The following is a 10,410-nucleotide window of genomic DNA, read 5'->3' as shown; positions in this document are numbered from 1 at the left end:
AAGTGTTTGTTAAAATGTCAAAGTACTACTTTGTTTGCCAATCAGCACGCGACAATACGCTGTTCAAACTATTGAACGAAATTGTGTGGACTGTCGATAAGGCGGTCATTTTTAATTTTAATTATGAATTATAAGTTAAAAAAGAACATAAGAGGCAGAGAAAACGTAAATATAAGTATTGAACTGTTTTTGTATGATATTAGCGCGCATTATGTTGTTTGCTTGCAAAGCTGTGTCATTCAAATAGATCATAAATATCATACAAAAACAGTGCAATGCTTAAATATATGCCAACATAATTTGGTAAGGTAATATTATGGCAACGCCATACGATGGTAAATATTTTGTGTTTAGCTCCATTTCTATGACTAGGTGTTTATTTTGCAATGAGCCCCATTTCCATCAAAACAGGAGCGGAAACATATTATATAAAGGATCTTACATGAGTTTCCATTTCATATGATATTTATGAAACGAGTCTAAGAATCTTTATATTTAGCGAGGCTCTGGCGAGCTTAAATGAAAAGTTCGTGACGAGTTTCATAAATTTCTTTTGAAATGAAAACGAGTGTAAGATCCTTTTTAACACATAATCAAGATTTGTGCCATTTATTCGTGTTAAACGACAGTTTTCATGCAACCTTGAAATGTAAAAAGCCGCCATTTTGACTCCAGTGCGTAAGTCTGTGACGTCATGTACTTGTCCTAGGCGTGACGTCACAATTTAAACAATTGGAACTCACAACCAATCACAGGGATGATAGGACATATTATTACATACTTACTAATAAATACGTTTTTTTGTGTATATGCGATACGACACAATTGCTCTAACCCATATCAGCCCTCGCCGTATCACACCCCAAAACCCGTATCAGCCCGCAAAACTCATATCACACCCCTTTTGGGAAAAAAAATCGTTTTTCAATATTTCAAAAAAATAAATAATCATAAGATAGTAGTTTTTATTAGTAAGTATGTAATAAACATAATAAAACACGCCTTTTTCCATATCGCACCCAGTATCTACCCTCGACCAATATCAGCCCTCGGGCCTTCGGCCCCTTGGCTGATATTGCAGTCTCGGGGTGATACTGGGTGTGATATGGAAAAAGGCATGTATTATTCTCTATTTACATAGGTTAATACGCAAACAAATATGACATGGATATATTCACCGGATAACAATTACATTATGTGATAAATATATATATGTGTGTGTTTTACAAATATTTTCTAGTTTTAATTTTTTACTTGGTTTTACCTGTGATTTTCGGCGACGGTACGCAAAACGTCTGTAACTGGAGTTCCCTTAAAGACGTCGTCGTGTAGATTGCACGAGAAGCCATGCTCTGCATAGGGATTGTAGTCCATGGGTAGTTCATGCTTGTCGGTCACTGAAGGTTAACAGAGTTCAAAGTTTAAATTTAAGGTCATTCAGCATCTTAAATGGTCAAGTAATATCGAGAGGTCAAAGTCAATTCGGCGATTTGTTTGTTCTGAAGGTCATTTGATATGTGGTCAATGGCGTGGAGCTTTCGCAGGTCAGTTCGTGTGAATTACACATTAATTGTTCGTAGGTCAGTAACATTAACAGGCGTAAGCCCCAGTCGAAGTGGGGAGAGGGGCGCGCCTTTCGTAAGGAGGGTCTAAGGGAATATTGTTGTCTTGAAGCTCTCTGAGGCGATTTCGCGTTGCTGTTTTTTTCGTATTTAATTTAATTTTATAAATGGTCGGGGTGTGGACGAAAAATAAAATTTGGTTTCAACTCATTGGTATTATAGGAGCAATCTGTTAGAAGTGCGTGTCAAGGAAACATTTTGCGGCTCCTCGCGTTAATTGAGATGTTGCAAATACGGATTCTTGAATGTCTAAGCCCCTGATTAAAGTTAATTTGTGATCGACTATTTGTCAACAAACTCATCTTGGGAAACACCGTTCAATAACCTGCGCCCACGTCGAAATTAAAAGCGAATTATACAAAAAAAAATTGCGACGTGCAATGATTTAAAATGCTTGAAGGTTGTTCGTCGTCCGTTTGGCAAGCCTGTGCCACCAAGTAAAACAAACAACTCCTGAGGATTCTGCCGGGTTAATTAAAGGTTTACACTGTACATACCGGCCGCCACAGACAATGAGGACATGGACGATTCGCCGGCGTTCCCCAGGGGTTTACACATCCAGTTTGTCTTCATGATGCTGCTGATGGCGGGTCTCTTCCTGGGGTCGTAAGATAGCATGGCGCGCAGCAGATCACGGCAGTCTGTGGAAGGGAGGAAAACGTTCATTTGTTTAGTTTTACTGGGATATTTCTAAGTAGCACTATTCTAACCCTCATAAGAAGATAATACTTGATGTACGTCATCATATGAAACTATCGTCTCAGCGGAATGCAATACTTATCAATTATATTTTAATTATTAAGTTAACTATGAACAAAGAAAGGATATTTTTCCTGTACGATCCCTAAACAAGAGAAAGTAGTTGATATATCATCTTATGAAAAAAGTATGCGCATACCCTGATTTTCCTCATCATCAACTTACATCTCCAGCATACAGGCATACACACATATGGATCGATATTAGCCAGGTGGCATAGGACTTGTAGTCAGCGCCTGATAAGGCAGCTCTTGCGAATTCCTCAAATTGTATTGATTAATATACATGCTAATTGCATTAATTGTATATCTATGTACTGTGAAGCGCTTTAGAGTTGCTTATGTTAGCTAGATAGGGCGCTATATCAAATGTTGTATATTATTATTATTATTACATGTACGAATCCTCAACAGAAGGCATTGCTCTTTTATGTTATCTGATAATAAAACAGAAAGGAGAAGGGACGGTATTCCTGATAATGATTTCTTCAACACAAGAAACGCTCGATATATGTCGTTTAATTAATATAACAAGCCATTCGGATTGATATTTCTCGCCTGTTCCCCACTTAGTTAACAAGCCATTCGGATTGATATGTCTTGCCTGTGCCCCGCTTTGTTAACAAGCCATTCGGATTGATATGTCTCGCCTGTGCCCCACTTTGTTAACAAGCCATTCGGATTGATATGTCTCGCCTGTGCCCCACTTTGTTAACAAGCCATTCGGATTGATATGTCTCGCCTGTGCCCCACTTTGTTAACAAGTCATTCGGATTGATATGTCTCGCCTGTGCCCCACTTTGTTAACAAGTCATTCGGATTGATATTTCTCGCCTGTGCCCCACTTTGTTAACAAACCATTCGGATTGATATGTCTCGCCTGTGCCCGACTTTGTTAACAAGTCATTCCGATTGATGTATTGACCATCAGTGCACATGTCAAGTTTGCTTGGTGTAGCACTTATATTTTCAGAGAAACTGACTTAAACACAAAAAACTTAATGTTGATGGAGATGTTGACTGGGTCAATGGACCATGAAAGGTAGGCCGCATCCAGCATTTGATGCATGGGTTGAGATTTGAGATATTGAAACTCAATCATCAGCTGTTGGTACGTATGTTAATAGCATTCTAAGCTACGGTTCTGAAATATGGGGCTTTCATAAAGCCCCAGATATTGAAAAAAATCATACTTTGTTTTGTAAACGACTGCTTGGCGCAAGAAAAAATACTTGTAATATTATGGTTTATTTAGAACTTGGGAGGTATCCATTGTCATTGGTAAGAAAGTTAAGAATTATTAAATATTGGATTAAGTTAAAAAGTACTAGTAATTGTATTTTGCAAGCATGTTATAAAGATACATTAGAGAATAAGGATAAATGGGTTTTAAACATAAAAAAATTATTTTTTTATAATTGGCCTTGGTTACATATGGGAAGCAGAAATAAATGATGATATGTGTAATAATGTTATTAGAGAAAGACTTATTGATATTTATAGACAAGAATGCAAAGAAAACGTAAGAACATCTTCAAAGGAATATATCTATACATATCTTTATAACCAGTTTGATTTACAGTGTTACTTAAGAAAACCATTATCTAGAGAATATTTGAAAGTGATTACAAAAATTAGGTTATCTACTCATAATCTAAATATAGAAAAAGGTAGATATCAAAATATTGAGCGTAGTCTTAGAGTGTGTACTGTATGTAATTTAAATGACGTTGAAGATGAGTTTCATTTCATGTTGAAATGTCCATGTTATTCGGATTTGTGTGTTAAATTTTTGAAAAAGTACTATGTAAAAAAAACCCAAGTATGTTTACAATGATAAATCTATTTAATGTAAATAACACATAAGAACTTGTCAATTTGGCCAAATATATAAAAGCGGCAAATGTAAGAAGAAACCAATTAACTTAATTTGTTACACTCTCCATACTGTTTGTACATTGCTGGTATTGTATTGGATGTATTGCATGTATTGTATTGTCTGTAGATATTGTAAATATATCTTACTTTTGAAACCGGTGGGTCAAAAGACCCAAGGTAATAAAGAACTTGAACTTGAACTACCTAAGATGCGGCGAGACAAAAAGTATGAGCATGCACGGTAATTCTTTATCTTTACCACATACACGTAAGAGCCCTCAGCAGAGGACAATACTGGATGTATATCATAAATTAATAAGAAAGGTATGATAAGACTCAGATATTCCTCAAGATCACACTTCATATACGATTACTCATCAGAAGGCAATACTTGTTCCATATCATCAAACAAACAAAAATGAAAAGAAGGACTATATTGACAGTATAAGGCAGTACTATGCGATTCCTCAAAAAAAACTTTCCTGATAAGTTTGTATGTCGTGTCAGGCGGCAAAGGTAACACGTATAAAATAATATTCATTCTTTACGATCACTCAACAGAGGACAATACTTGTTCTAGTATCTCAATTGATGGCAAAGCGGTGAAATATTTATGAATTAATAGTTTGTTTGTTTGTTTGTTTACTCGTTGTTAAGTATTTGAGTCTTTAGACATGTTATAAGTTTTCGAAGGAAAAAATCATTCACTGTTTTACTGCATTATAGTGAAACTTTTATAAACCGGACAACACAGAGGCAACAGTTAGCGTCCGGAATAGACAGGTTTTAAAAAACTAAGGTTCAATATAGAACGAAATAGTTTGTATACTTAAAATACTGTACTGTAAATTGTAATACATTCAAATGAAAATCGAATTCATTGAGAAATTCAGTTGCCTATTATTGGATATGTCTGTCTGATCGTCCATACGCTTACCTCTGGAGACGTGTTTGTGGAACTTGAGCCTTTCTTGCATGGCGAAAAGGAGCACTGCTAGATCATCGTCTCTGTACGGCAGACGACCACAAAGCATGGCATATAGGCAGATACCTACAAAGGGGGAACAGAGGATGAATATCGGCTGGTCGGAAACCAGAAATCCATCGGACATCTTCGGGCATTTCTGGCAAGCGTAAATTGTTTCCCCTGTGTGCTGGAAAGGCCCGAGAATGTGCGATTTTGGAGAAACTACTTTTATCGAAGGGAAACATATGTGGTTGACTCGGTAACACTCAGAATACTGAGAATACTGAAGCCAGTACAGCACGTGTTCACCAAACCGTTTGTCTTAAGGCTACATGCTGCTTTACACGTTTTGTCTGTAAAATGTGTTGAGAGCCTCCATGTCAAATAAATGTAACATATATTCTTAAGTCTCCATGTCACAGTAAGATAGCATACATCTTTAAGTCTTCATGTCACAGTAAGGTAGCACACACCCTTAAGTGTCCATGTCACAGTAAGGTAGCATACACCCTTAGTCCCAGTGTCACAGTAAGATAGCATACACCCTTAAGTCTACATGTCACAGTAAGGTAGCATACATCCTTAAGTCTCCATGTTAATGGAAGGCAGCATACATCCTTAAGTCTCCATGTCACAGTAAGATAGAATGATTCCTTACGTCTCCATGTCACAGTAAGGTAGCATACACCCTTAAGTCTCCATGTCACAGTAAGGTAGCATACACCCTTAAGTGTCCATGTCACAGTAAGGTAGCATAATTTCTTAAGTATCCATGTCATAGTAAGGTAGAATGAAACCTTAAGTGTCCATGTTACAGTAAGGCAGCATACACCCTTAGTCTCAATCTAACAGTAAGGTAGCATACAGCCTTAGTCCCAGTGTCACAATAAGATAGCATACAGCCTTAAATCTCCATGTCACAGTAAGGTAGCATACATCCTTAAGTCTCCATGTCACAGTAAGGTAGCATACATCCTTAAGTGTCCATGTCACAGTAAGGTAGCATACACCCTTAGTCCCAAGGTGACAGTAAGATAGCATACACCCTTAAGTCTACATGTCACATTAAGGTATCATACACACTTAAGTGTCCACGTCACAGTAAGGTAGCACACACCCTTACGTCTCTATGCCACAGTAAGGTAGGATGCCTACTTAAGTATCCATGTCACAGTAAGGTACATACACCCTTAATTATCCATGTCACAGTAAGGTAGCATACACCCTTAGTCCCAGTGTCACAGTTAGATAGCATACATCCTTAAGTCTACATGTCACAGTAAGGTAGCATACACACTTAAGTGTTCATGTCACAGTAAGGTAGCACACACCCTTAAGTGTCCATGTCACAGTAAGGTAGCATACACACTTAAGTATCCATGTCACAGTAAGGTAGCATGCACCCTTAGTCTCAGTGTCACAGTAAGGTAGCGTACATCCTTAGTCTCAATGTCACAGTAAGATAGCATACAACCTTAAGTATCCATGTCACAGTAAGGTAGCATACACCCTTAAGTATCCATGTCACAGTAAGGTAGCATACATCCCTAAGTGTCCATGTCACAGTAAGGTAGCACACACCCTTAAGTGTCCATGTCACAGTAAGGTAGCATACACACTTAAGTCTCCATGTACAGTCAGGTATAGCATCAATCCACAGCGAGAATTAAGGTTTCTTAATTGTCGTCCTTTTGGGGCGAAAAGACTAAACAACGAAATGGCACAAATCAGCCACCGTACTAATGAGTACTTGGTATGGCCTTTTATGAATTGCTGCTTCCTAACCAATAAATCCGGACCGATTCTGTTTATTTTGATGTAAGACACGCAGACATATAAGGTCACGTAGGTATAGTCTGACTTTGATGATACTAAGTAAATGCTGCTACCATGTAACTTTCGCAAATTCTATTTTTGACTTTGGATACAAGTGATACGGGTTTCGTCTGATTTCATCAGCAGTTCTCACGGTGCGATCGAAATAATTGCTGACAGCTTGGATTTTCAGTTCATGTTCAATTTACATTGGAACCGCTTACCTGCGTGTTCTGTAACAAAGCAAATCCTAAAAGTAGTACACCGAGGCGGGTTTGTTTAGGGCGTGCCAGGTTTTGATGGCGGAGGAAAGCCGGAATATCAAGAGAGAGAAAAAAAACAACGAACTACGACCAGTACCCGGCGACTGCCCCGCGTAGGCCTCCAGCGCACGAACTTGTATAAACAATGCTTAACAGCTGCAAAGCAGTTATAGTAAGGAAATATTCTACAACACAGGTTCTTTTTTAATTAATCATGAAAACAACAGAAGAAAGTATTTGGCGAACCATAGTTTGATGAAATTGAAAAGGGTATACTTACCCATGCTCCATATATCCGACTTGACCGCGTCATATTTTGATTCCGTGAGCACTTCCGGTGCAGTGTACACGTACGAACCACACCTGGTACCCACCATGCGGTTTTCCGGAAATCTGCGTGCAAATCCAAAATCTGCAATAGAAACCGTTACGTCTAAAAAAGTCATTCGGGTGTGATCGGAAAGCAATGAAAGTCAAAAATGGATAAATTTCGATTAATTTTGTCATTCTGAGACATTTTCCCAATAATATGTTTGATAGCAATGTGAGTGAATGTTACTTTAACATTCCAATCACTATCTATATAAATGCATTTTACAATCCTGTTTTGCTACAGTATGCAACATGTATTTCACATAGGCCTTTCTCGTCGAAATGCAAATAAAATAAATAACTGCAGAAATCAATCAATCAATTAATAAAACTAAAGATTTACCTGCCAACTTGATATTGTAACAATCATCAAGGAGAATGTTTTCACATTTTATGTCGCGGTGACAGACGCCATTTTCATGGAGATAGTTGACGATGTCCAATAACTGCTTGAAGATCCGGCGAGCGTCTGGTTCGGAAAGGCGGTCAAGTCTATTGACGAATTCCAGGAGATCACCGTTCGGGGCGTACTCCATTACCAGGAAGTAAGATGTGCCGCTACTGTACACCGAGTATAGGTCCAGCTAGAAATATAGAAATGATCTTATTTAATCAAATAAAACGTCTATATAATATATATAAATATATGATAAAATGGTGCATAATCCAGAAGTGTTTCGATAGAAAAAACAAACAAATAAAAGAGTCAATTGCCAACTTAACAGTGCTACATTTATCAAGGAAGTATCATCCTTAATTACAATAGTGAAATCGACGTAAAACCACCCAATCAATCATTCAACCAATCAATCTAAATTATGCATAAGTATCTGTGTAGCGGAACTGGACTGGGTCAATCCCCGGCGAACAGTTCGTAGAACATCCGTCTGTATAGAGTTCGGAGGGTCGCGGGTTCGAATCCTGTTCTGTCCGTGCATTTTTTCTCTCTCTCTTTATACAGTTCTAGATATCACATTATCAATAAGTTTTTAACTGACGAAAACAATTATTTCAGAAAATAAAGTGATAATCGAATGAGGATATTAATAATATAGAAAAAAGGTGAAAATCGACAGTAGATTTAGATGTTGAAGACGAAAATAAGCGAAAATCGAAAAGAGGTATGGAGATAACGCAGAAGAAATTATGTGACAATTGCAACGACAACAATACATTATGAACACAATAACCAATCAACAGGTGAAAATGTTATAAAAGGTTCGTATTAACACTTACCAATCCCGGATGTTGCAGAGTATGGTTCAACCTTATTTCCCTTGTCACAAACTTTTCTACGGCTTCCTTCTTGAAGCATTTTTTCTTGATGACTTTAATCGCAACGATCTCATTCGTTTGTTTTCGAACCGCTTTCTTGACCTTTGACCTTGGTCCCTCGCCGATAGTTTCACCAAACATATAGCCGTATGATTCCACGGACACTTTCTCGTGTTGATCCGGACTCCACATTCCGCCTTTTTCTCGAAGAGAGAAGTTTTCCTGGAGGTTGATGATGTTCGGGGATCCCTTGGCGGCCATCTCGTCGTTCGGTATCCAAACACTGTGACATCATCTAATTGTCATATTTATGACGTCACTAAAATATCCACGTGATCCTCTACATTATGACGCCATGACATTGTCTTCGTCACAGATTTGCTCTCGTCCGATATTCTAATCATATAATAACGATTTGTTTAACGGTGCAGTTTGATAAACTGGTAATGAAACTCCTAGTACGGCGGAATCCGGAAAACTCGTGATACAAACCTTTATACTCAGGGCACAAATATTTTTCAACGACAAGTAATCCCCTTTAATCCGGAAATCGTACCGCAAGACATTTTCCTCCAAAACCAAAGAATTCGGACTAACGATCGTGGTTCCGTTACACCTAAGCGGAACCGGATTAAAAAGGTGATATTGTTGCTGTTTATATCTAGCTTGGTTGTGCGTTTTCCTAGTACGGCGAATAGTTTTGCTTCAACGACGAACTTTTTACGGAACAACAGAAGCCCCGATTGACCGACAGATCTTGAACATTTTGTCGGAGTTTGAATACCGGCGTGCTTGTAGACGCGGGTTCGACTCCAGATAGGGAACAACTTAAATCTTGTATCAAATCTCCAGACAGGGTTTAAAAATAATTGTTTTGATATGTTCTATCTCGAGGAAGCCCTTTAAAATCATCACTTTGTCACGTTATATTTTGTGTTAAATATATTTGTGTGAAATAAAATAAAAACCGGAGGGGGGAAGCTGTTACGGAGGGGGGAAGCTGTAACGGAGGGGGAAGCTGTTACGCAGATCAAATTTGAAGACAATTTTGAATACAGTCTCGATCTCATGTGCTAACTCGATCGTTTAAATGAGAATTAACAAGTACTATAAATACTTTTGCAATTAATTTTTATTTCATGCTAAATGTGCGTTATTGTGATTCCATGAAAATTACATCCTAACGTTTAGTGATGTTTCCACGAAATCAGAACCTTTTTTGGTTGGAGGCTGACCAGAGTGCTAGAAATAACACTTTTCCGGTCAACAGTTCACTCCGGACATCGTCAAGACTGACAAATGCAGTAACGTCAACGAAACTCCGGTAGCTACCAACTAGCCACCGTTCAAGCAGTCCTGAGACTGACCTTTGCGATTTTCTAGACACTTTTATCCTAAACACGACAGAGGATGAAGAATTTGAACACATTACGAACAATAGACGTGGTTACAAGTACACC

General features: G+C 38.1%; 1 protein-coding gene across 1 annotated transcript in view; it reads right to left on the bottom strand.

Moving 5' to 3' along the window:
• Window positions 1-9,232, bottom strand: part of LOC110465618 (CBL-interacting protein kinase 10-like) — a 22,755-nt gene extending 13,523 nt beyond the window's left edge. Inside the window, exons 1-6 of the mRNA XM_021521564.1 lie at window positions 8,912-9,232; window positions 8,019-8,259; window positions 7,584-7,715; window positions 5,196-5,309; window positions 2,120-2,263; window positions 1,265-1,397 (exon numbers count right to left, since the gene is read on the bottom strand). Of these exons, the coding sequence (XP_021377239.1) occupies window positions 1,265-1,397; window positions 2,120-2,263; window positions 5,196-5,309; window positions 7,584-7,715; window positions 8,019-8,259; window positions 8,912-9,211 (1,064 nt within the window). The 5' untranslated portion in view covers window positions 9,212-9,232. The remainder of the gene's footprint in view (window positions 1-1,264; window positions 1,398-2,119; window positions 2,264-5,195; window positions 5,310-7,583; window positions 7,716-8,018; window positions 8,260-8,911) is intronic.
• Between the last annotated feature and the right edge of the window lie 1,178 nt (window positions 9,233-10,410).

The sequence above is a fragment of the Mizuhopecten yessoensis genome, unplaced genomic scaffold (assembly GCF_002113885.1).
Source record: "Mizuhopecten yessoensis strain PY_sf001 unplaced genomic scaffold, ASM211388v2 scaffold11093, whole genome shotgun sequence".
Taxonomy (NCBI): Eukaryota; Metazoa; Mollusca; class Bivalvia; order Pectinida; family Pectinidae; genus Mizuhopecten; species Mizuhopecten yessoensis.
This window is presented reverse-complemented; position numbering and strand designations above follow the sequence as displayed.